The sequence below is a fragment of the Schistocerca serialis genome, chromosome 5 (genome assembly GCF_023864345.2).
Source record: "Schistocerca serialis cubense isolate TAMUIC-IGC-003099 chromosome 5, iqSchSeri2.2, whole genome shotgun sequence".
NCBI classification, from domain to species: domain Eukaryota; kingdom Metazoa; phylum Arthropoda; class Insecta; order Orthoptera; family Acrididae; genus Schistocerca; species Schistocerca serialis.
In genome coordinates, this window is record NC_064642.1 from 458,421,593 (window position 1) to 458,449,511 (window position 27,919).

At 44.8% G+C, this 27,919-nt stretch overlaps 1 protein-coding gene across 1 annotated transcript; it reads right to left on the bottom strand.

Annotated features, from left to right (window-relative positions):
• Window positions 1-13,134: 13,134 nt before the first annotated feature.
• Window positions 13,135-13,878, bottom strand: LOC126481993 (uncharacterized). The gene has a single exon (XM_050105957.1). The coding sequence runs from the start codon at window positions 13,876-13,878 to the stop codon at window positions 13,135-13,137; it is 744 nt and encodes a 247-aa protein (XP_049961914.1).
• Window positions 13,879-27,919: the final 14,041 nt, after the last annotated feature.

Genomic DNA, 27,919 nt, shown 5'->3' on the forward strand with positions numbered 1-27,919 from the left:
GTGACAAACAGACCCGAACTCTTTGAAACAGTTGACGCACAACAGGGAATCAGCGATCATAAAGCAATTACTGCATCGATGATTTCAGTCGTAAATAGAAATATTAAAAAAGGTAGGAAGATTTTTCTGTTTAGCAAAAGTGACAAAAAGCAGATTACAGAGTACCTGATGGCTCAACACGAAAGTTTTGTCTCAAGTACAGATAGTGTTGAGGATCAGTGGACAAAGTTCAAAACCATCGTAAAATATGCATTACATGAGTATGTGCCAAGTAAGATCGTAAGAGATGGAAAAGAGCCACCGTGGTACAAGAACCGAGTTAGAAAACTGCTACGGAAACAAAGGGAACTTCACAGCAAACATAAACATAGCCAAAGCCTTGCAGACAAACAAAAATTTCACGAAGCGAAATGTAGTGTGACCAGGGCTATGCAAGAGGCGTTCAACGAATTCGATATAGTAAAGTTCTATGTACAGACTTTGCAGAAAATCCTAAGAAATTTTGTTTTCTGTCAAAGCGGTAGGATGATCATAACAAAATGTCCAGACACTCTGTGACCAAAATGGTACTGAAACAGAGGATGACAGACTGAAGGCCGAAATACTAAATGTCTTTTTCCAAAGCTGTCTCACAGAGGAAGACTGCACTGTAGTTCCTTCTCTAGATTGTCACACAGATGACAAAATGGTAGATATCGAAATAAATGACAGAGGGATAGAAAACAATTAAAATCGCTCAAAAGAGGAAAGACCGCTGGACCTGATGGGACACCAGTTCGATTTTACACAGAGTACGCGAAGGAACTTGCCCTCCTTCTTGGAGCGGTGTACCGTAGGTCTCTGAAGAGCGTAGCGTTCCAAAAGATTGGAAAAGGGCTCAGGTCATCCCCGTTTTCAAGAAGGGACGTCGAACAGATGTGCAGAACTGTAGATCTATATCTCTAACGCCGATCAGTTGTAGAATTTTGGAACACGTAATATGTTCGAGTATAATGACTTTTCTGGAGACTAGAAATCTACTCTGTAGGAATCAGCATGGGTTTCGAAAAAGACGATCGTGTGAAACCCTGCTCGCTCTATTCGTCCACGAGACTCAGAGGGCAATAGACACGGGTTCCCAGGTAGACGCCGTGTTTCTTGACTTCCGCAAGGCGTTTGATACAGTTCCCCACAGTCGTTTAATGAACAAAGTAAGAGCATATGGACTATCAGACCAATTGTGTGATTGGATTGAAGAGTTCCTAGATAACAGAACGCAGCATGTCATTCTCAATGGAGAGAATTAGAGTGATTTCAAGTGTACAGCAGGTGAGTGTCGTAGGACCGTTGCTATTCACAGTATAAATAAATGACCTTGTGGATAACACCGGAAGTTCACTGAGGCTTTTTGCGAATGATGCAGTAGTACCTCGAGAGGTTGTAACAATGGAAAATTGTACTGAAATGGAGGAGGATCTGCAACGTATTGACGCATGGTGCAGGGAATGGCAATTGAATCTCAATGTAGACAAGTGTAGTGTGCTGCGAATACATAGAAAGAAAGATCCTTTTGATTTAGCTACAATATCTACATGTACATGTACATCTACATACATACTCCGCTAGCCACCAAGCGGTGTGTACCGGAGGGCACAATTCGCGCCAGTCATATTCCCCCCCCCCCCCCCCTGTTCTATTCGCGGATCGCGCGAAGGAAAAACGACTGTCTGAACGCCTCAGTACGAGCTCTTATTTCTCTTATCTTTGAATGATGATCGTTACGCGATTTGAAAGTTGGTGGTAATAATATATGCTCCACCTCCTCGGTGAAGATTGGATTTCGGAATTTCGTGAGCAGCCTCTTCTGTTTAGCGCGTCGTCAATCTGCAAGTGTGTCCCATTTCAAACTTTCTATGAGATTTGCAAACGCTCTCGCGATGGCTAAATGTACCAGTCATGAATCTTGCCGCTCTTCTTTGGACCCTCTCAATCTCTTGAATCAGACCCAACCGGTAAGGGTCCCATACAGACGAACAATAGTCTTAAGTCTGGACGAACTAACTTATTGTAAGCTATTTCCGTTGTTGAAGGACTGCATCGCTTCAGGATTCTTCCAATAAATCGCAGTCTAGAGTTCGACTAACCCGTTCCTTGTGTTATCTGATCATTCCATTTGAGATCATTTCGAATAGTCACACCCAGATACTTGACAGATGTTAAGTATAATATAGCAGGTCAGTAACTGGAAGGAGTTAATTCCATAAATTATCTGGGAGTAGGCATTAGGAGTGATTTAAAATGGAATGACCATATAAAGTTGATCGTCGGTAAAGCAGATGCCAGACTGAGATTCATTGGAAGAATCCTAAGGAAATGCAATCCAAAAACAAAGGAAGTAGATTACAGTACACTTGTTCGCCCACTGCTTGAATACTGCTCACCAGTGTGGGATCCGTACCAGATACGGTTGATAGAAGAGATAGAGAAGATCCAACGGAGAGCAGCGCGCTTCGTTACAGGATCATTTAGTAATCGCGAAAGTGTTACAGAGATGATAGATAAACTCCAGTGGAAGACTCTGCAAGAGAGACGTTCAGCAACTCGGTACGGGCTTTTGTTGAAGTTTGGAGAATATACCTTCACCGAGGAGTCAAGCAGTATATTGCTCCCTCTTACGTGTATCTCGCGAAGAGGCCATGAGGATAAAATCAGAGAGATTAGAGGCCACACAGAGGCATACCGACAATCTTTCTTTCCACGAACAATACGAGACTGGAATAGAAGGGAGAACCGATAGAGGTACTCAAGGTACCCTCCGCCACGCACCGTCAGGTGACTTGCAGAGTATGTATATAGATGTAGATGTAGATATCCAAGTAGGTGTGTTATACACTAACAGTAATGGTAATTGCCGTGCTGTAAATAGACGCAAATTGCGGACCGTAATTGATAAATGTACTCCCTGTGTACAAAACATATTTAATTTTTAAAAAAAAGGCACAATGCATAAGACGCCAAAAATTAAAATAGCGGACGTCATCGCACCGTTCATGCCGATACTTTTATTGAGGAAAACAGTCCGGTTTGCGGACTCAAACCACATAACGTGGCTGTGTGATACTGCACGGCCGAAGAGAACGACTTGTGTGTTCCCTCGGGAGATAGTCGTGTAGGGCGGTTGATACCGTGCATGGAGTTGAATATGGCCCTCCTGAATCCTTCGAATCATAGTCAAAAAAAATGGTTCAAATGGCTCTGAGCACTATGGGACTCAACTGCTGTGGTCATAAGTCCCCTAGAACTTAGAACTACTTAAACCTAACTAACCTAAGGACATCACACACATCCATGCCCGAGGCAGGATTCGAACCTGCGACGTAGCGGTCGTGTGGTTCCAGACTGTAGCGCCTTTAACCGCTCGGCCGAATCATAGTCACCTAGCAAAAGTAGAATCCCGATCAACCCGAGCGCAGTATCACGTTATGATAAATTGTAGTCTAACATGCCAAGATCCTGCCGATGTCCAATTCCGACCTGTGCTGTTACATAATGTTCTTTGTGCTAAGCATAACGATATCCTCTCACAAACAACGTACATTCAAATGCGATTACTGAAAGGGGGGCCCGTTGCGTAATCTTTCTTTATACACATAATTAGGCGGCGTTACTGCTACCCGCTTTGTGCGGTTGCAATGAATTGCTGGTCACTTGCTTGTCGATACATGTTGTACTCTTCACTCCAGTTTGACGCTTGTTGCCCGCTGCCTACATGGTGTTGCAATTTTATGGCCAGCAGTGAATTTTTTAAAAGTGCCCTTATTACTGTATATTGCTGCCCAATTATTAAAACTAATCTACGTCTTATAATGTAATCCTAATCCATTGGCATCGTCTCACTCAATTACTACACGTCATTACTTTTCAGGGTATTTATACATGTTCATCTCATTACCTTTCTAGTGATTTGTAGTCGTTGACTTAGTTGCAGTGTCATATGCTAACTAGAAAGTTTTATTTCTTGTCTTCTTTTTTCTCCCTCTCTGCTTCGCATTTATTTATTAAGTTGGTGGTTTTGTAATCAGTAACTTATATTTCTGAGGGCTCTTTTTTGTCGCCGTTGTTCTTATTTTAATATCCACCAGACTACTATGTGTTAGTTACCTTACAGTCCAAGAAGTATACTTAATTTAGTGGCTTCAGTGTTGCATTTCTTATCTTGATGTTCGCTATCAATGTTGTGTCAAATTTATCCATCAATGTTACTTTAGTGCTTGTTTGAGGTCATCTTTTGCCAGTTATCGGCTGGGGCACGAGGCAAGATTCTTAACATAAAATACAGCCTTTTATGAATCAGCTGAATAATTTGATTTATTTTTTTAAGATCAATTTCTTTTCATTCTTGTGACATTTTTATTGCTTCTATTGCACTTCCGTACAAATTAAATATTAAATACATATAAGGGGGGGGGGGGGTGAGAACCTGCTTCTTATTATAAACGGCAATCAAACTTGTATCTCTCCTCTCTCTTTTAATATCGTTCCGTTCTCGTGTCCCTCATACCTACTTCGTGAAAGACATTTTTTTGTTCAATAAATTCCTCCTAAATGTTGCTTCGTCTAACTTTTATCTTTATTAAACAACGTTTGTATTTCAAAAACTCATTACAAGTTTCTATTTTCTGTTTCACTGCGTTTTTGTCCGATCCACCGATCGTCGCTGGCCAGTACAACACACTGTGCTGTATTAGCCCCAAATTCATTGGGCGCATCGTACAGTTTAGTTCAATGTTCCACATGTTTCGTGGATCATATTTGCGGCAACTCGCCATAATGTGGAACTTGTTAGTAGATTTGCAAATAATATGCATTTTACGTGTGAAATCATGAGTAAGTTCTGGTCTTTTTCGTAATATTTTTTATCTTACTTTAAACCCGAATTCGATAAACGTAACCCAGCGACACGGATACCTTCCACTCAGAAATCAAGGTGTAGAGTAGGAGTTTTCGAGTAGAAATGAGTTAATTTTTTTAAACTTTCGTTTGTTGTAAGTACCTTTATTCGGAAGAGAGGTTACCAAATATTTAAAGGGCTGTATCTTTTGCACCTTTTGTTCCTAGGGTGACATTTGTTAATGCTAGTATTATTTTCAAATTGTGCATGATTCTTCACAATAAACTTCACAAGCGAGGAAATGTATTGTGAGGCAGATGATTGTATCTGTAATCCTTCAAACAGCTGTCTATATTAATTTAGAGGATGCAGACGATGTATTATTCCAACAGCACGTTTCTGTGCAGCGAATGCTTTGTGCTTATATGTGGAATTGCTCCTGAAAATTACGCCATATGACATCAATAGACGTAACTTTTGCAGAAGATGGTAATTTTCTAATACTTTCATCGCTAGAGTCAACAATAACACGAAAGCAAGTGTTGCTGAACTCAAGCATTTGACCAGATCTATAACATGTGATCTGCAATTCAAGTTCTGATCGGTGTGCACACCCAGGAATTTTGAAAATATAGTTTTACGTATTTCCATGTCCTTGTGCTGTGTTGTTATTTATGCTGATATATCTTTCCTTTCGCAGACCTGAATCCTCCGACAGGATAGTTTGACTGAACTGTATTTTTATAAGACAAACTACAGCCCGTTTATCGATCACTAATACTTCTGAGTATGTAAGTTACTGCTGCTTCTGTTGCTGCAGCCCTGTTGCGCTTGACTGTGATGCTTACATTATCAGCAGAGAGCAGTGTTTCTGCTTTTCCTGTATGAAGTGAAGGTCGTTTATATATGGCAAGAACAAGAATGGTCCCAGAATTGAAGCCCATGGAACGCCAGTAGCAATTGGTGTAACTGTAAAGAAGATTCGTGAAGAGAGATGAATGAGTCACCTAACATGTCCCTTTATCTGTGACGATAAAGATATGACGGAATTTTGATTATCGGTGTGGTACAGTGTTAAACAGCTTCGGAAATTGAGGAGAATGAAACTTAGCAGTGCATTGGTCTCTATCAGCTGCAAGAGCTTGCGTGCGAATAAGCAATTACGTTTCTCTTTTCTGTTTGTGAATACAATATCAAATATACCGTAGGTGATACTGTGAGGAAATGTTGGCGCGCTACTGGTCGAGACGGTCTAATAGATACGCTAATGTTCGCGCCGTCTAAATTGCAGGTTGTTCTCTGCCGCCGCGAGCACCCCTCGTGCCGGTATACACGTGGCCGCAAGGTGGGCTGAGGACAATTAGTGGCGGAGATTAAGAGCGGTAAACAAGCTTGTGCCAATTACGAGCGCCGTGCCGCAGCCCGAGGACGGCTCGTTATCTGCTAATTGGGCCACGAGCCACCGCGTTTGGTCAGGGCGGGCGGTCATTAGATTACAAGGTGGTGCCCGCACGCGCCTTCTGCTCCCAGCTCTGGTGCTGCTTGGGGACGGGGCGGCGGGTGCATTGACGGGGCCTCATGGCCCGCTGTTGCTCTCTTTCTCATCTCAGTCTGTTGTTCTTTCAGTGAAGATAGGGTGCTACCTAAAAACAGAGCAACGGCAGTACTAGCATTCTAGCATGTATGGTCATTTATATACAGCAAGAGAACTGACCCTAAGGCCGCGTGGTTTGAGGCGCAATGTCAAGGATTTTGCGGCCCCTTCCGCCGGAGGTTCGAGTCCTCCCTCGGGCATTTGTGTGTGTGTGTGTGTGTTGTTCTTAGCATTAGTTAGTTAAGTAGTGTGTAAGTCTAGAGACCTATGACCTGAGCAATTTGGTCGCTTAGGAATTAACACACATTTGAACATTTGAACTCCATGGAAAGCCAGTAATAATTTGTCCCACTCGAAAGACGATTCGTAATGATAGCTGAATGAGCATTGTACTAGTTTCCTTTATCCGTTAATGCATTGCATGTGATGTTATCTTGATAGTTACTTGAGAGTGATTACAGTGGGGGCGGCCAACAATTCGGCTTGCGACCCTGTCCCTGATCCCTGACACAAGTGCCATACGCTCAGCCTGACTGCACATTTGCCACACCGCCACAGCATGCTGCCAGTTTGAGGAAGAGGGGGAAACTGCGAACGCGTCGAATTTATGTAGCCCATTGCATACGACTTGGGTTTGTATTTCACACTTGTCAACAACATAGATCATAAACAAAATAAATTTTCATTGTTATTTAGTTATCTTTGGCGTGCTGAAGACATAACCCATTCTCGTGTTGTCACTTCATCGTGATTTATTTAGTTTCATAATCGAGAAAAATGTGTTTCACACACATACGTCGATCGAAATATTGTAGCACTTACGCAACCTGATTACAGAGACGTGGAAACTCTACCCGAGGAAAGCAATTTAGGCGGCATGGACAGTTTCAATGTAAGAGGATCTGTCTTTGAAATACAAATTACAAAGCAGATCCATCATTTACATCGCCACATGCATTGAAACAGCTAACGGCCTCGAAACTAGCTCGAAAACAGCTGTAAGATTGATAGTGTCACGAAAAAGTTTACAAAACTATCCTTCTAATTCTTTCAAGGCCACAGTCAAGTCTTCAAATCTCACGTTTTCGTAAAACCCCAGGGAGCTTACAGAACTGGGCTGTATTTGTCAGAATTTGTCTCTCCTGCAATGCGATTTTCATTTTAAATACATCCCCGTCAAACAAGAAATAGTCGTTTCACACCTCGTAGTGCCTTACAGTGTGCGGTCAAGTCCACTTAAAATGCTAGGTCTGCAATCCATTCAATATACTCTTATTGTCTCTTCTGCACTCCTTTTTCCTTCATAAATTCAAAAAATAGCGTGTTTTAAGTCGAAAAATCTTTACAGGCATGCCACTGGACTTAACCAACTTACTTCACAATACTATATATACTCTTCGTTCGCCAGCCGGGGTGGCCGAGCGGTTCTAGGCGCTACAGTCTGAAACCGCGCTACCGCTACGGTTGCAGGTTCGAAGCCTGCCTCGGGCATGGATGTGTGTGATGTCCTTAGGTTAGTTAGGTTTAAGTAGTTCTAAGTTCTAGGGGACTGATGACCTTAGAAGTTAAGTCCCATAGTGCTCTGAGCCATTTGAACTCTTCGTTCAATTCAAACTGTATGCGGTAGCAATTGTTGTCTGCTTCGTTATTGTCGTTTATAACGCATCTTGCCACATAAATATTACACAAATAAGTAAAACTTCCACGAAGTGTCACTTTGAACCACTATTTATTGAGTGTCTGTAAAGTAAACACACACATCAAAAAAGTTTTGCATCGCCCCTCTTCCCATAACTCCTGAAGATAGACGTTCATTGTGGATGTTGTATCACAGACACAGTCCCTTTGACTCTTCAGAGATGTCACTAAACCTGTATAAAGACGTAAACGATGATGCATGAGCAGCCCCTATTAGACGGAGAGGGTCCGACAGCCGATCAGTTCCAGGCATTCCAAGAGGAAGGAGGTACACGGCTCGTGTTGTCTGTAGTTCAACCATGTTTAGACGGTCAATACCGCGGTTCGGTCGCGTCCGCATTGTTACTTTGTGCCAGGAAGGACTCTCAACAAGAGAAGTGTATAGACGTTTCGGAATGAACCAAAGCGATGTTGTTCGGACATGGAGGAGTTGCAGAGAGACAGGAACTGTCGATGACATGCCTCGCTCAGGCCGCCCAAGGGCCACTACTGCAGTGGGTGACCACTATATGCTGACAATGGCTTGGAGGAACCCTGACAGCAAAGCCACCATGTTGAATAATCCTTTTCGTGCAGCCACGTGACGTCGTGTTACGACTCAAACGGTGCACAATAGGCTGCATGATGCGCAATATCACTTCCGACGTCCAAGGTGAGGTCCATCTTTGCAACCACGACACCAAGCAGCGCGGTGCAGATGCGCCCAACAACATGCTGAATGGACCGTTCAGGGTTGGCATCACGTTCTTTTCACCGATGAGATTCGCACGTGCCTTCAACCAGACAATCGTCGGAGACGTGTTTGGAGGCAACCCATTCAGACTGAACGCCTTGGCCACACTGTCCAGCGAGTGCAGCATGGTGAAGGCTCCCTGCTGTTTTAGCGGCATTATGTGGGGCTGACGTACGCCACTGGTGGTCATGGAAGGCGCCGTAATGGCTGCACGATACGTGAATGCCATCCCCCGACCGATAGTGCAACCATATCGACAGCATATTGGCGAGGCATTCGTCTTCTTGGACGACAATTCGCACCCCCATAGTGCACATCTTGTGAATGACTTCTTTCAGGATAACGACAACGCTCAACTACAGTGACCAGCATGTTCTCCAGACATGAACCCTATCGAATATGCCTGGGATTGATTGAAAAGGGCTGTTTATGGACGACGTGATCAACAGACCACACTGAGGGATCTACGCCGAATCGACGTTGAGGGGTGGGACAATCTGGACCAACAGTGCCTTGATGAACTTGTCGGGTTCAGCTAAACTGGTGGCTGTCCGACCTTTGCTTAACGTGATTCAGAAGAATGAAGGCCTTCAGTTGAGCAACAATATCTTTATTGCGGGCGCGTACCTGACGACGCCCGGCATGCATGGACAGATCGGAGCTGTAAAATTTGCTTCCGGCCTATACAGAGGATCCTTAATCCTCGGAAACTTCCGTAGTTAGGAGAGGAAACAGTACTCGTCCACACAAGTCAGGAGGCACGGAACTACTCACTAACTCAAAAAACAAGGAATAATAACAATAAACAGAACGTATATAAAAGCTAGAAAACACAGCGCCTCTAGAGGCTGAGCGCGGAACTACACTGACGTCGTGTACAGTAATTACGACCGCACAGCACTGCACTGACACACGCGCACAGCACACAAACACACACACACCGGCGAGCTTGAATTAGCGCGGGAACGTCGCTACATCAGCCCCCCGGGCGGAAGCGGAGCGTCGGCGTTGAGATACCGCGCCGGAAAGTGCACCCGACGTCCAGAGCGGGTCGTCCTCGTCGGAGGAGGAAGAACAACGTCAGGAGGCGGATGTTGTGCTGCGTTGGGCGGAGGATGTTGAAGAGCCGGCGCCGGAGATGTGGCGTCAGTGTCTGGAACAGCGGTAGATGGATGCCTACGACGAGGTGCCGCTAGTGGGGTGTCAGGAAAAACATACGCAGGTTTAACCCGATTCAACGCAACAGTCGTGGTTTTGCCGTTCACTAGGATATCCATGGTGTGGGCATTGCGCCGTAGCACTTCATATGGACCAGAATGAGGAGCTTGTAGAGGCGGTTTAACGCCCTCAGTGCGGAGTATGACGTGACGACATTGTTCCAGGTCCTGGTGCACGAAAGTGGGCGGCTTGCCATGACGTGTGGCTTTCGGAGGGCGAATCTTTGATAGATGGTCCCTCAATCGTCGCAAGAAATCCGGCTGGCCAGTAGCAACTGTCTCTGTGGCATCAGCGTCTACAAAGTCACCAGGAAGCCGCAGTGTTTCTACATAAACCAGTTCTGCCGCTGACGACCCCAGGTCTGGTTTGAAAGTCGTCCGTAAGCCTAACAAGACCACTGGTAGTGCGGCTGTCCAGGTTTCTTCGTGGCACATCAGCGCGGCCTTCAAACAACGGTGCCAGCGTTCGATCATTCCGTTGCTTGCTGGGTGATAACTTGTGGTCTTATGGTGGGTGTAACCACAAAACTTGGCCATCTGTGAGAACAGGTCTGATTCAAATTGCCGTCCGCGGTCAGTGGTAATATGTAGTGGGCATCCAAATCTTGCCAACCAAGTCATTGCAAAAGCGGAAGCTAATGTGTCTGCTGTGATATTATCCACCGGCACTGCCTCCGGCCAACGTGTAAAACGGTCGATCATTGTAAACAGATATCTTTGCCCGTTCGAAGGTGGAAGTGGTCCGACTACATCTAAATGAACGTGGGCAAAGCGGGCGGTGGTATCCGGAAAATCGCCGATCGGTGCGTGTACATGGCGGTTAATCTTGCAGCGTTGGCACTGAAGACAAGATTGGACCCACTCGCGGCAGTCTTTTTGCATGCCTGGCCACACGAAACGTTGCGATACTAGGCGGAATGTCGGGCGTACCCCGGGATTGCACAATCCATGTACTATATCAAAGGCTTGTCTTCTAAAAGCCGGCGTCAGAAAGGGACGAGGTCGGCCGCGAGAAACGTCGCAGTATAGCTGTGTATCTTCCCCCGGAACATCAACGAGTTTCAGTTGCAATGCGGAAGCCGTGTCTTTAACATAGGCAAGGAGTTCTTCGTCGTCTCTCTGTGCCTGTGCCAGTGCAGGAAAGTCTGTGGTACTGGAAACACTGCTGATCCGTGAAAGGCAATCCGCAACAATGTTGTCGATCCCAGAAATATGTCTAATGTCGGTAGTAAACTGGGCCACGAACTCAAGGTGATAAAATTGACGGGGAGAGCAGTTGACACTATTCCGACGGAAGGCGAACGTGAGTGGCTTGTGGTCTGTATATATCGTGAAAGTTCGCGCTTGCACTTGGGGGAGAAAATATTTCACTGCCTGGTATACTGCCAGGAGCTCACGGTCATATGTGCTCCATTTTCTCTGTGCAGGCGAAAGCTTGTGGGAATAATACGCCAGTGGCTGCCATGCGTTGTCGGACCATTGTTGTAACGCGGCACCGATCGCCGTCTGGCTCGCATCTACGACAATTGCTAATGGCGCGTCGAGCCGTGGGTGTGCGAGAAGCGCCGCGTCGGCCATGCTCCTCTTTGTTGCCTCGAACGCAGAACACATGTCCTCTGTCCACTGTATCAGAGACTTGCTATTTACTTTAGGGCCTGATAATGCCGCCGTCAAAGGTTCCTGCAGCTCCGCAGCGTGAGGAAGGTGTCGTCGATAAAAATTGAGCATCCCCAAAAAACGACGTAATTCTTTGATCGTAGTTGGTCGGGATAGCTGCAAGATAGCATCTACCTTCTCGGACAGAGGAAGAGAGCCTTCAGCAGAAATCTTATGGCCAAGAAATGTCACCTCTGACTGCCCAAAAACACACTTGTCCACGTTCAAGACGACACCGTAACGCTTCAATCGCTCGAAAATCTCTCGCAGATGTTGTCGGTGTTGATCGCGGTCAGCAGAGAACACTAACCCATCGTCCAGGCAGGCGAAACAGAACGGCAGCCCCTGGAGAACCGAGTCTATAAACCTTTGCCAGGTCTGAGCGGCATTGCGTAAACCGAAAGTCATAAATTTGCTTTCAAATAAACCGAAAGGCATTATTATTGCAGTCTTTGGAATGTCGTCATTGGCCACCGGAATCTGTTTATACGCTTTAGCGCAGTCCAGAACTGTGAACACCGTGGCACCATGTAAAGCGTGATTATAATCCCTCAGTAACGGAACGGGATATCTGTCCGGCACTGTTCGCGCGTTAAGCGCACGGTAGTCACCGCATGGGCGCCAAGCTCCACCCTTCTTCGGAACAAGATGTAATGCGGAGGACCACGGCTCTTAGATGGCCGCATTATGCCCTCGCGAATAATGGCGTCAAATTCTGCCTTCGCTATCTTCAATCGGTCCGGGGCGAGACGCCTAGGTCGGCATGCTACTGGGGGACCATCTGTCGTTTGAATGTGATGCACCGTGTCATGTGGTATGAACCTGGGAGCGCCGGGCGGCCTGGTCAAGTTCGGATAGTTAAGCAGTAATTCAGTGTACTCACCCTCCGTAGCATGGACCAACTTGGCACTGTGCGTTGCGGTGTTGCGACGGAAACCCGTGACTGCTAAGCCAGTGACGCTGTCTACCAAGCGTGCCTTCGCGACGTCCGGCAGCAGGTGGTAGTGCGCGAGGAGATCAGCCCCGACGATCGCCTCCGTGACGTCAGCCACTGTAAAATTCCACTCGTACGCGCGACGTAGGCCGAGATTAAGCTCCATCATCTGTGTGCCATATGTTGCGATGGAAGAATTGTTGGCAGCCGTCAGACGGAAGGCAGTTGGCGGCCGGCAACGATGTATGGCTGTTCGTGGTATGATACTCAGGTCCGACCCAGTGTCTATTAAAAACTTAACGCCGGAACTCCTATCGGTAACGAACAGGCGCTTGGAGGATAACTGGCAGTCGGTTGCGCCTATTGTCGACCGCCGGTGGCGTTTGGGTGCGAGCATGGCGATGTGCACTTCCTTGCCTGGTCGCCGAATCGTCAGTGGTACCAGCACAATGGTACCTCGCCTTGCGGAGTGGTAGTACCGCCGGAAGATCTGCTTCTCGAACGCTGCCGTCTGTATCGGCTTCTTCTATTATTGTCGTCGTCACGTGCCAGCAGCGCACTGACCTGGGCGCACAAAAGCTCATCCTTGGCAGCGAGAGAATCATGGTCGGCTCGTGCTACAGACGCGGTACTGTTTGCACTGTTATCCAACGCCGCGACTGCGCTGACCGGAGCCGGTGTGATCGCGTCCTGAATCCGGTCTGCTAGCTGCACCACGTCATCCAGCGGCATGTCCGTTTGTGAGGTGATTATGGCTTTTATTTGCGGCGGCAACCTACTGCTCCACAGCGTTCTGAGCAGACTGTCTGGCACAGTAACGGTGTCAACTTTGCTGCGTAGATGTCGCAGGTATTGAGAAGGCTTCCTGTCGCCAATTTCTTCCTGTGTCAGAACCTGACGTATCCGGTCCTCTTGCGACGCGGCCACCCGTCGAATCAACTCTGATTTTAGCCTGGCATAAGCTCCAGCCTCGGGCGGTGCTGTGATTATGTCCTGCACCTCGGCTGCATAACGTTGGTCGAGTTGGCTCACAATCAGCGCAAATTTAGTTGCTTCGACCGTTATTCCAGCGTAGCTAAAACTTGCCTCTACCTGCGCGAACCAGAGTACCGGGTTGTCGGGCCAGAACGGCGGCAAACGGACTGCAATCCTGGAGACGGCCTGCTGTTCGATCATTATGTGCTCGTTACTTACGTAGCTCACGGCTGCTTCTTCTTAATCACGTCGGTCTCTGCTTGAATCACGTCGGCCTCTGCTTGAATCACGTCGGGGTCACCACTTGTCGGGTTCAGCTAAACTGGTGGCTGTCCGACCTTTGCTTAACGTGATTCAGAAGAATGAAGACCTTCAGTTGAGCAACAATATCTTTACTGCGGGCGCGTACCTGACGACGCCCGGCATGCATGGACAGATCGGAGCTATAAAATTTGTTTCCAGCCTATACAGAGGATCCTTAATCCTCGGAAACTTCCGTAGTTAATAGAGGAAACAGTACTCGTCCACACAAGTCAGGAGGCACGGAACTACTCACTAACTCAAAAAACAAGGAATAATAACAATAAACAGAACGTATATAAAAGCTAGAAAACACAGCGCCTCTAGAGGCTGAGCGCGGAACTACACTGACGTCGTGTACAGTAGTTACGACCGCACAGCACAGCACTGACACACGCGCACAGCACACAAACACACACACACACCGGCGAGCTTGAATTAGCGCGCGGGAACGTCGCTACAAACTTGTGGATAGTATGCCACGACGAATACAGGCATGCAACAATGCAAGAGGACGTTCTACTGGTTATTAGAGATACCGGTGTGTACAGCAATCTGGACCACCACCTCTGAAAGCCTCGCTTTATGGTGGTATCAAATGCAATTTGTGGTTTTCATGAACAATAAAAAGGGCTAAAATGATGTATATGTATGGCGCTATAATCGGAGGAATAGAAATGGATATACACAATCGCAATTTACGACATTCTACTTAATATCCCTTCAATATCCAATGGAACGTGGGACCCAACCTCCATGCTGCGAGGGTAGGACAGCCCAGTATTTCACAACTGCTAACTGGAAACCCCATTCGCAACGTTGTATTCCTCCGCCACATCGAACAGGGGACTACTGGACGCCCCACTTTGGCCGTGGCTCGAGGCGAACGCTACTCTACTTTTCTGATTAGAGTAAGTGTTCAAACGTAGAACCAAATGGCTCTGAGCACTATGGGACTTAACTTCTGAGGTCATCAGTCCCCTAGAACATAGAACTACTTAAACCTAACTAACCTAAGGACTTCACACACATCCATTCCCAAGGCAGGGTTCGAACCTGCGACCGCAGCGGTCGCCCGGCTCCAGACTGTAGCGCCTAGAACCGCTCGGCCACCCCGGCCGGCAAAATGTAGAACCGCCAACTTCAATACACATAGTAACCTGCTTTTCAAATGACAGTACACAGGAAAGAAACGTATTTGTGAGAATATCAGCACAGGCGTTTCTGAGGCGCCCTGTTGGCACTTGTTGGTACACCTTATCTTTTAAATATCCCCACACTAAGAAATCCGGCTGGGTCAAATCCGGGGACCTAGTGTGCCAATTACTAGGGCCACCTCTGCCGGTCCACCAACCAACGTAAACACGGTCTAATACCTCCCGTGTTTCAGTTCTGTAATGCGCTGGGAAACCGTCATGTTGAAACCAGGGCAACATCCTGCAGTATTACCGATAGTACCTATTCTAAAAACGTTTAATTTTTGCCTCTATTCAACGTGTCGTCGATAAAACACGAACCAATGAATTTGTTCCCCATGATGCCACAGCATGCGTTAACAGACACAGGAAGCCTATGGTCAACATTTCGTAACCGGTGGGGATTGTCTACACTCGAGCAATGCATGTCATGCCGGCTAATGCTACCGTGGTTTGTGAACTGAGACTCAGCGGAAAGTAGTACCTCGGCAAAGAACGTGGGGGTCGTCTGCGTTTGCGTGCATATTCACAAAACACTTCCCGGTTATGGAAATTGGTGCATGGAAGCCCTTGACGCACTGACAGGTGGTATGGATGATACTTATGACGATGCAGTATTGTGACAATACTACCTACGGACATGCCGGACTCGCGGTGTAATGCCAAGCGTTAATCCGTATGTTGTGGTTGTACTGCGACTAGTACAGCTATTTCACTAGCTTTTCCTGTAACACGGTGGCTTCGTTTATACTTTTGACGGTCTGCACGCTGCCATTACACATAAAGCCTTGCAAAAGAACGGAAGAGAGCGAGCTTTCTCTGGAAAACGCTCGGCGTACAAGGCAACAGCAACCTCAACATGTCTCCAACATTCTCCGTAAATCAGGATCATTTCAACTTTTTCTTCTGTGTTTGCAACATTTATCATCCATTAGCACGTCCGTTCTCCAATTGATAGGTAGGTGTGGCGGCAATAAACATTGCGCAAATATTGTAATGCTTAGAGCCGCTACCTGTTCTGTGTACGCACGATACGTGACCTCCGGTCGCAGTATACTGCCTGTAATAAAACGTCGTAGTTCGCTACAAGGCCAATGTGGCGCGTCGAGTATCCCCTGTTCGATATGTCGGAGGAATACAACGTTGCGAATAGTGTTTCCAATCAGCATTTACGAAATACTGGCCTGTCCTACCCGCGCAGCGTGGAGCTGGGGTCCCATACGCCATTGGATTTCAAGGGACGTTGAGTAGCATGTCATAATCAAGGGTTGTGTAAGCATTTCTGTTCCTCAGATTACAGCGCCAATCTGTGGCGAAACTAAGAAATTGATTAAGACCAAACGTATCTAGATTTTGCCATAGAACTGTAATCTGCAATAAAAATTGGGGTTCCCACTGAAGATTTCAAAATTTCTACCGCCACCCATGCACGGGGTGAGGTGGCAGGCCGACTTTGGTACCGTTGTATTCGCCCTCCAGAGAAACAAAGCCGGCCGCGGTGGTCTAGCGGTTCTAGACGCGCAGTCCGGAACCGCGCGACTGCTACGGTCGCAGGTTCGAATCCTGCCTCGGGCATGGATGTGTGTGATGTCCTTAGGTTAGTCAGGTTTAAGTAGTTCTAAGTTCTAGGGGACTGATGACCACAGATGTTAAGTCCTATAGTGCTCAGAGCCATTTGAACCATTTATGAGAAACAAATTGTAACTATATTTTTTTTTATCCGATGTGTAGTTTTCGGGATATTTGGATGTCTTAAGTTAAAATGAACATCCTGTATACTACAACGAATAATTTGGGAACGCACTGTGTCTTAACTGTAATACCCAACAATCTAAAAAGTTTTCTAAATCAAAGAAACTGCCACGTAAGTGTGTTTCAAAAACAATGTATTTTTATCAACTTTTCATGGGGTGCGTCAAAAAATTGTATACACACTTTGAAGCGTCATAGAAAATTTATTTCCTGTTCTACAATGTTAAATTTCTGAAAATGGAAAGCTTAAAGTCCAATTGGAAAAATAAATGTACTTTGTAAATGTGATTAATGTTCAAACTGGTGGCCTTCAGCATCAATACATTTCTGAGTACGAGTCATCACTGATTCCGTACATCGTACCAAAGTGTCCAATGAGATTACTGCGCACACCGCCTGAATCTCATTCCAAAGTGTATCCACGTTACGTGGTTTACGTTTGTACACCTCATCTTACTGTGCCCCTTAAGAAGAAATCCAGCGGCGTGAGGTCTGGAGAGCGTGCAGGAAACTCGATTGGTCCCCTGCGTCCTATCCACTGGCCTGGCACATTGTGGTCCAGGTATGCTTGTACGTTCCTATGATAGTTCGGCGGGGCGCCATCTTGTTGGAAATAAAACTCATCATTACAGTATAATGCACGAATGGCGGGGAATATGGAGTCAGCAAACATTGTTAGGTACGTTTCTCCAGTGACAGTACCTTCAAAGCGGAAAGGCCGAATGAGTCCCCTTGCAAACATACCACACCACACATTTACACCAGGCAAATTCACAGCCTTTTCAACTGTAATGTGAGGATTATCTTCAGCCCAGTACACACAATTGTGCCTATTGACAGTTCCATTGAGTTTGAATTGGGCTTCATCCGACCAAATTATGCTAGCCATAAATCCCGGTTCACGTCTCACCATCTCCTGATCCCATTCACAAAATTCTAACCTTCGATCTGGATCGTCGTCACTTAGCTGTTGTACCAGCCTTGGAATGTACACACGAAACTTGCCTTTCTTCAAAATGCGTAGCACACTACTAGCACTTACATTACTCTCACGTGCCTCTTGCCTTAAAGATTTTTTAGGCGTACGCTGAAACAGTTCCAAGGCCGCAGTTGTGAAATCATCACTTGTAGCTGTACGAGGTCGCCCTGATCGACCTTTATGCACATCACACACTGTTCCATGAAATTCGAATTTGTCTCGTAGACGTGTAATTGTTAACCTTGAAGGTGGTTCTGTACCTTACTCACTTTTCCACTGTCTTCGAACCGCAGCTACAGTCTCAAACTTCCAGTACCACTTAATTACCTGCTTCCGCGCTTCAAAGCTCAAACGCACGTCCGCCATGTTGTAGTATTTAACCTTCTAGAACGGGAAATAAATTGTCTATGACAGTTCAAAGTGTGTATACATTTTTTTTGACACACCCTGTATTTTAAATCTCTTTCTAAATATGTAAGACGTTTGGTTGAAAAGCAGTTTTATGCACTAGCAGCCCGCTCCTTTGTTGGGAGTACAGTGAATGATAAACATCTGCAAGACTGAATCTTATTTGAATATTTAGCTCCGTGGGGAAATTTTGAAATTCATAACAGGAAAAGGATTGACTACCTGTGGTACAAGATACCCTCCGGTGTGAAGCGTTTGGTAGCCTGCGGAGTACGTATATGGAGGCAAGTGTATAACGCTGACGCACAGATGCACATGCATATTGTTATGATGAGACGTGAGAAAACAACAACACAGTGTCAGTGGGTGGCGTCGCTACGCCTCCTGCAGTAATGTTTTCGGCAGAGGAGCTGAACAGCCTCCGTCGACGACGCCTGCTACGCCACCTTCCGCCTCCCAGGGGAGTGCTGCGACACCCCATCAGACCAGACGAGACGAGGCCACCTGCAAGTGCAGCCGCCGCCGCCGCCGCCGCCGCCGCCGCAGCACCCGTTATCGGTTTTGCCATCACGGTCCGCCTGCTTGCCAGCCGTGCTACGCCGCCCGCATCGCATCACATCACATCGCATTACGGCGACCAATCGGCGCTGCGGGCGGCTAGACCCCCTTGAATTCCGAGAGCTCGGTTCCCTGCTGCTAATGTCCTTTACGACCACCGGCGGTAGCACTACAGCTGTGGGTATATGGGACCTCTGGAGCCGGTATGTGCCACATCTGTCACCTTAAGACCCCTAAATACTATCAACATCACTGTTCGTCCCTATCGGCTGGCGCAGGAAACCGTTTTCTGATACCTTGAGGTCGTTATTGGCTGCCCGTTGTATTTTGACGGCTGCTTGCGTCTTCGGCTACGTAAGGCATCGTAATTTACACGTATAAAGGCATGTAAAAACTGTGATTGCGACATTTGTGGAAAGATAATATCGTTCTTCTGTTAATCTTATGTTTCTTTATACCGCTCAACCTGAAAATGATATTACATAAACGAGATGCGTCTTCATTTGAATCTGGGAAGTACTTAATAGACGGTTCCATTGTGATTTAAATGGCAAAAGATAGCTGCCAGGTCCATTAGCGAGGTGAGAGGTATTTGTAACCATAATCACTTTTAAAAAAATCGTTAAAAGTGACGGCATTGTTGCTGTAGCTCATATTATTATTATCATTGTTATTATTATAATATTATTGTTTACGATTTTGCGTTATTGCGTCGCATCATGCCCCAGTATTATGAAACGCCCGCTAAACACGCTGGGCAGAACAGGTGATTAGGATTGTGGAAAGGTTCAAATAAGGTGGCGGTCAGTTTCACTTCAAAATTGTAGTTTAATAACTCGTTTAAACCAAAACGGCACATAGCCGAACTTATACGAGTTTCAAAATCCAATTCATTCACAGCTGAAGGCCTCCAAACAAGAAATCTTAAAAATCAACAAATAAATTTCAAGTGACTGAAGACACGCAATTAAAATCGCAAATAAAATTATATATAAGGCAAAAGTGGATAGAACAAACATATACAAGGTGCAATGCAAACGGCTGAAGGCCACAATTAAATTTTGAAGTTTTGAAATATATTACCATAATCTTCTAAGCGGAGAAGAGGAATGTTGAGCAACGGCGTAAACATCTCCAAGACAACGCTCGCCCATACATCGCTCGGCATACCGTTGCTCTCCTGCAACAGTTTCAGTGGAACACAATCACTCAGCCACCCTATAGTCCTGACTTGGCGCCCAGTGACTATCACCTGTTCCCTAGGTTAAAAGAACATTTGGCCGGAAAGCGATTCAGCTCCTACGAGAAGGTGAAAGAAGAGTTTCACAACTTCCTGAACAGCATGGCGGCGAGCTGATATGACATGGGCATACAAAACCTGTCACAGCGTCTACAAAAATGCATCGACAGAAATGGTGATTATGTCGGAAAATAGCTAAATGTTCAAGCTGTAAACTGATGTAAACCACTGTAGAAATAAACAGGTCTATGTACTTATAAAAAAAAATAGGAGACCTTACTTTTGGGATTAGCCTCGTAATTTACACCACCAAAAAAGAACACTGTCTGATTTACGTCAGTGGCCAGAGCAGGTAACCAGAACACTAACGGCCACAAGGTAGAAAATTACGCTGGTGCACCTGAATTGTAGTGAACCAATATAGTTAATTCCACCGCACGGCAGCTCGATTTCACCACAACAAACACTCGATGTTACTCACAGGAAAAGCTCCCCAACAGCGAACCACCGAAACGAACGACACAACATGAACGGACTTGGCTTGGGTACTTAAGACACCACCCAACTTCGACGTCCTGGGTCGGTGAGCCACGAAGCTCGTAGCGATCGGACTGGTCCACACACGCACAGGGACCACCAGCGGACCCAGCCTACCGCGCCCTACGGAGATTTCCTCCCTGGTAAGCACCAACCGACCGACTGCCCGCACGCATACTAGCTGGAAACTATATGCAGAAGACCAAAGATGGTACACGGTGCAAATACCGATCCACATCGCTGCTGCAACAACGGTGGGAACCTAACGCAGACAGACAGCCAAGTTCAAGGAAACGCATAGTTCGGAGTGAGCACAGCTCATATTACACTGGATAATGTCGTATGCCGTCTGTTAAAGTATAAGGCCCAACTTCGTCAAGATTAGGCCTACTGAGCGATGCCGGGTACTCGGAAAATACCTGTTATTGTACCTTATTGTACCTGCATGAATAAGGATGGTATTAAAAGTTCCGGTACTCACAGTTTCACTTATATTTGACGTCCATTCTGGGATCCTTCTTGTCGAAAAATTTAATTACGGAATGTTAGAATGTCACTTGTTGCTTCACGGCCTTCGGCAATCGTTTTTCAGTAGAGAACACAGCAAGGTAAGAAAGTCTGGTTTTTGACTGTGTATCTCTTCGATAAATTTTGATTCTCTTTATCGCCGAAAATGATCTTTCTGCCGAAGCACTGGTTGCAGGAACGGTTAAAATCAATTTAATTATTATGTCTCAGATACTGAGGCCACAGGATGTGAGATACTGAAGTTGTCTAAATACTGACTTGTTCCGGAATTCGTCTCAAGAATACATCAGAGATAGTTCGCTCCTGAATCGAGGGATATCAAAATATACTCTCAAAGAATTAAAAGATGTTGAAGGAAGTTATCTGTACATTAGCTGTACTTTTCATAATTCATAAGTGAATGAGTCTCAAAATTATCCAAGTCACCATATCTGTCAGTTAAATGACGCGAGACAGTATTAAAAATTTCACAAAACAAAGGACGGTACGATGTTCCTCTGTCTGTTCTTGGAGGCACACTAACGCTTTTTTTCTGTCTCGGTTTTAGACCATACTTCTTCAAATTTACCGCAAAGTTCCTGGAACTCAGTCTTAAACTGGTCAGTTTTCTTCAAATAATAGTCAAAACCAAAGAGCTTAATTTGCAGTATTTTTAAAAAGAGTTGCTGACGTGGGAACTACGCGCGAAAAAACATAAAGCAAGAAATTGAAACTAAATTGCTTAAGTGTCAGAAGAAAGCCTCTGACACACGCTCGTGTTTCACCCTCCCAAGCATTAGATTCATCTTCAGCAGATTCGAAAATCTCTTAGTGTTCAGTCTTATAGTTCGCCACTAGCTCGATTAATCTACTGATATATAACCATCTGGTGTTGGATAGTGAAGGAAAATATTGTTTATTCAATTCATCCAAAGCCTTGGCTCTTTTAGAAGATTCGGAGAAAAAAAGGCAGAATCAGAAATTGGTGTCTGAGAAAAGTATTTTGCACTCCCATATGTTCAACCGACTGTTTCAGTACTAAATTCAGTTTATGACCATAACAATGTACGAAGAGAGCTGAGCGGTATTTGCCTGTCACAAGTTTTTAAATCCCATTATGTTGCCCAGCCATGACGGCACACCCATCGTTTCGGTGATCAGTGACATCAACAAATCCCAAAAATCTATCACACACTTCACCAGTGGATAATACATACCGAAAAACAGTTGAGAGTTGGGTCTGGCATGAAGCATCTACCGTTTCATCCGTAATAACCGCAACAAATAGCGTTTCTTTTGATTCTTGCGAAATTCCTGTACGACTGAGTTCAGCAATGCAGTCGATGAGGTCATGCGGTGTGTCACTTGACATTTGAAAAACAATTGCAGTCTGCAAGTGGTTTGACAAACATTCATCTTTTTGTGGCATGAAGTGTAACAGTTCAACGTAGTTGCCCTGGTTAGCACTGTTCTCTGCTTCATCGGTCCTCTGAAACGAAGTTACTGTGCAGCTAGGAGACATCTGACATTAATTACACTGCTCAAAAGTGTCTATTTTCTTCATTTGCTCTTTATGCATCTGGATGTTTAATATTAAGGCATTATTCGAACAAAAATATATCTTTCTACTGCCAAATTTAATGAATATCCGTCCATGCAGCTGTAATACAGTCCTTGGACTTTTCTTGCCGTTTCCTTAAGCTGTTGGAATTGTGCATGTCATTTCTTGCCCACAACACATCGGAAGAAAACAAAACAAATGTCCAACAGTACAGTTTTTGTGTCTCGTTACAGCCACATAACCATTTGTAAGAGGAGTACCAAAGTTCTTTAAAATGCCTAGCGTAATATTTAGTTACTACATTTAAATGTCTAAGATTTAGTATAGGTTGTCCCTGTTTGATCACGTCAGTTCCCCTCAAAACTAAGTCCGCAATGCATGTTTCCACAGACTTTCCAGCACGTATTTACAATCTGATACTTTTGTATATTTTTGTAGTGTCACCGCGAGATACCACACTTGCTAGGTGGTAGCCTTTAAATCGGCCGCGGTCCGTTAGTATACGTCGGACCCGCGTGTCGCCACTATCAGTGATTGCAGACCGAGCACCGCCACACGGCAGGTCTAGTCTAGAGAGACTCCCTAGCACTCGCTCCAGTTGTACAGCCGACTTTGCTAGCGATGGTTCACTGTCTACATACTCTCTCGTTTGCAGAGACGACAGTTTAGCATAGCCTTCAGCTACGTCATTTGCTACGACCTAGCAAGGCGCCATATTCTTCAAGAATGTATTCTGAACAGATAATATTGTGAATCATGTACCGTCAAGAGCGACGTTCTTCATTAATGGATTAAAGTTAAGTATCAAACTAATAACGTCCACTTTCTGAATTCTCATTCCTTGCCATGTTCCAGACCTCACGTCAGTATAGTTCTTCCCTCTTCACGCCAGTCTGCGTGAGCTAAAACGCGTGCATCTCGGCCTCCATTCGTCACCCAACACTGTGTTGGCTCTTCTGCTAACACAACAATTTTGAGGAGACCGCTACTTGTCTGTATTGCTCCAGCAACCCAACTTCACACTGACGCAGAAACTAATTTAAAATAATTGAAATACACCAGTTCCCTGAAACTATAATAATAAATAATAACATGTACTAAAACCATATGAAACACTAAAATATGTACCCTGATTTATATCCGAACAGTTCCAGCACTGTAACGCACGAAAGAAAAACACTTCTATCTTTAGAAGAACTAGAGAATCGACATCTTAAATGCCCCCAGGCGAACAGTGCGTTTTACGAGTATGAAGCAGGCCCACAACCGAAATTGTAGAAGAAATATATACCGAGAATGTTTAAATGCAAAAAAATCATGATACTTGTAACTTTAATCGGTGATTGTAGCAGTTACTAGCTCGCCTCGCCCATGGTATGGTCTGTTGCAGGTAATGGTCCACGACATTCATGTGGAGATTATTTCAAATAAATTTAGTGACAACATGGTGATCGTAACAGAATGACAGAAGTGTGCCTGTCGGTGACTCATTGGGTCGTTGCTAAACTGACGGATTCAGTACCCAGATGTGTCGGGTTCGATTTCCGGTAAGACATGGGATTTCTTTCCATCAGTTATCACTTCTTTAACCCCTGGCAATGTTTGTTAATGTGAAGAATGCCGGAATACACCGTGGTATGGGTTCCACGTTAAACTGTAAGTCGTCCTGCAATACAACCATACATAGTGAAGTACTGTAGTGTTCTAACCGCTCTTCGACTGTCTTACCCATCGTTCCGTAAATTTTCCTGCAAAAAATAGGAGGGCCGTTCAATAAATAATGAAAAACTTTTTTTGCTGAAAGAAGGTTGGTTTTATTCGGGACTCCACCGTATTATTCCCCACTCTTCTGGCTACAAAATCCTATTTTTCAATGCAATCTCCGTTTATTGCTACGGGCTTAAGGGGACCGGGAACGTCCTATACCTCCAATGTTAAATGTAAGGAACATTTTCTTATAAACTATTAACACCAGAATGATGAAGCTTTTACAGTATAATATTACATATATTTAATACCAAGTACCATATGGATTTTAATTTATTAGTGTTTTTTGGAAAGATAATAATTATTTTATTACTGAAAATAATTGACACATTTTTGGCATAGTACCTTTGAAATAAAATATGTTATCAATTATGTATCACAAAAAGGCTATGATACAAGGTGTATATTGGCACTGTTTACATTCCTTGAAAATTTTAAGTCTGTATCTCTAATAGTTTAGCTGAAAATGTTCCTTATATGGCAAAAAAGTAAACTTGTGGAAAACGAGTTTCAAAGTTTCACAAACATTTTAGTGGAGTCCAGCACCATAAGCGGGGTTTTCACTGTCACTAGACATCTCACCATCTAGCCTTCTTTTCACATATTTCATTCTTTGTCTGGCTTGCCTCTCACACTCCTTTTCTTTACTTTCAGCATTCCGTTTCCTCTCATTGTCTATCGACATCATTGCACTCTCCATGTACTTTCCGGGCATCACATCCAACTTCTGCAGCACATTGCACTTTATAATGTTACCTTTGTTGTACGTAGCAATGACATCATATACTCCAAAATGAAGAGTATGAATTTCCACAAACACATTTTTTGGGATTCTGGTCCAAATTACATTATTCACACTCTCATTTTGATTTTGTGTACGTCCATGGAGACATTTCTTCAAAAGTACAGTTGCAGAAAGATCTCTGAAAATTGGTTTTATAGCCTTCATGACAGTTTCTGGTAGACTGTGATGATGCTTGTATATACGTTCAGATCCCTGATATTTGTTGTACTTGCACCAGGAATTGGGTCCCTGTGGGCATAGTCCATGTAGTGGTTCCTCGTCAGTCGATAAGGTATGGTAGTAAAGTGCAATTACAGCCTTTTCCATTGCATCAACACTGTGAGTAATTTGTCTTATTGCCAGTCCATAGTCTCTCTGCAGTCTGTTGATTACCTCGTCTGTCAATCTGTTAGCTCCACCCAAAGGTTTTCCATCACTGAGTACTTGGCCTTTCATTGTGGTCTTCAGTCGACGCAGCCTTGTTCCCATACGTTTCTGAACGTGGCCCATGCACTCCTGTTTAGTAATGGTAACATCATTTCCGTAAGGTTTCAGCTCAGATACAGCAGCAAAAAACTTCGAATCACCATCACCCAGGAACTGTAGGTATCTGACCTTGTACCACAGAAAGCGACTGAAAATGTCTTTCACACCGGAAACTTCCATGGCCGCACTAGACCCACTGTAATTCCTTCGACAGTTTTCTGCATGCTCATCCTTCACTGTTTTAGGACACCTACAGTGCTTGGATTTAATTACAACATTATAACTTTTGTAGTATCAGCACTTGTTGCCGTTATTACCCCATTATGTGAAGTGAGCCCACGCTTCTGCCACGTACCATCTAGTGCGACAGTCAGGTCCCGAGGATTCTGAACATCTGGCATTTCTTCATTCACCGCCACAGCCTACTCCACTGCTTCTTTCATGGATTCTTGGGCAATATCTTCAACACAGTATCCAACAACCGAGTTATATTTTGAGAGTTTCGTTGGTGGTGGTGGTACATTCATTACACCACAAAACATTTGACCAGCAGAGTATCCCTTACCGATTGACCTTAGAGCATAAACACATCTAATGTTTACACCATAGTACTTGCTTTTCTTACTATCAGTTTCACCTTGGCCTATTTCGACATATTCTGAGTTCCAAAATGAAACACTGTAATGACAACCAGTACAATGGAGACAGATTTCTGCTGCAAGTCCTATGTGTCGCTTGACATTTACTGACATACTCAATTTGCAACATTCCTTACACAGTACTGAACTCTCAATCACCTTTGAGAGCAATGAAATGTTAATTATTTCGTTCACATTATCCTCACTACACTTCTCCAATAAACTACAGTATTTTTCAGTTGATACATGCAACTTCTTGCTTGTGCTAGAGGCAGGAGTTGATTTCACTTCATGAATAACCTCACTATTTTCAGAATCATTTCCCAAGGTTGGAGAATTTGTCACAGTTCCACTAGTGTACCTCGGAGGAGGCTTCTTCCTCTTGTAAACTCTGTTACTAAATCGAGGCATATTTGATAAGTTCCAGTCACGCAATAGAAATACAACACGAAAAGTGCAATAACCACCAAATGCTCAATGAAAACAACAGTATCCAAAGACTACAATACGCAGACAAAACAATTGCCTATCAAATCGTGTTGCCAACATAATGTAAAGTCTTTGGAAAGACCGGAAGTTTTGAAAAACGATGTTTTCAATGAACATGTATCCATGGAAATCCAATGTCGCGACATGCCCTCTGCAGCACATTATTGAAAATAATATTTTCAATACTTGGAGCTGAGCTACAGGTAAGATTAATATGTCATTTTAAAGAGGAAGATCTGTAGTATTTTATTTCACAATAAACTGAAAACCCAAAATTTCATCATTTTTAGGTTCCGGGCTCCCTTAAGCCACATACCTGGTATTGCCTCTATGCCCGTATGGTACCACTCTGCTGGTCGACGTTTGAGCCAACGTCTGTTACTGCATCCTGTGGAATGCAACCTTCTTTGGCGCAAACAGATTGAAGTGGGTAGGAGCGAGCTACCGGGCACACATATTTGAATACCCCAACTGCTGGACGTGTGTGTCAGCATTACTAACACAGACGTCCAGATGTGCTGAAAGGTGTTAAATTGTGATCTGTCGATCATCTGAAACAAGAATGTCTGCACGTTCCAACATTGCGAGAGTGACAGCTGTGTGCGCCCGCCGGCACGCGGGGGATCAGAAAGATACGCGCGACGATTTTGAAGGCTACGTATAGCACCGCCGCCTTTCGGAACTTCATGAAAACTATTGGCGCTGAAGCGGGAACATTCCACGATGTCCCACAACAAAGTCCGCATTTTTTTAAATTGAAGTTGGTCGCGAAAAAAAGTGTTGTATTACTTTTTGAACACCCCTTGTACATTAATAGTCGCTACAAAAACACATTTGTGTTATTGAACAACACACAAACACGAAACAAAACAGTGTTTGCGTGCTATTCAGTGATGTAAATGAGTACAGTAGAGTGTCGATTATCCGAACGTCGGTCAACCGAACGATCGCTTAACAGAACTGTGTACTCGCTCGCCATCTGTTACTCTCCCACCCTACCGTCCATCATCCCCCTAGCTCCCAAAACTAGTTTCCCACAG

What these genes read in the sequence shown, in the direction of transcription:
- LOC126481993 (XM_050105957.1), bottom strand. Translation starts at nt 13,878, where the DNA reads ATGATCGAACAGCAGGCCGTCTCCAGGATTGCAGTCCGTTTGCCGCCG.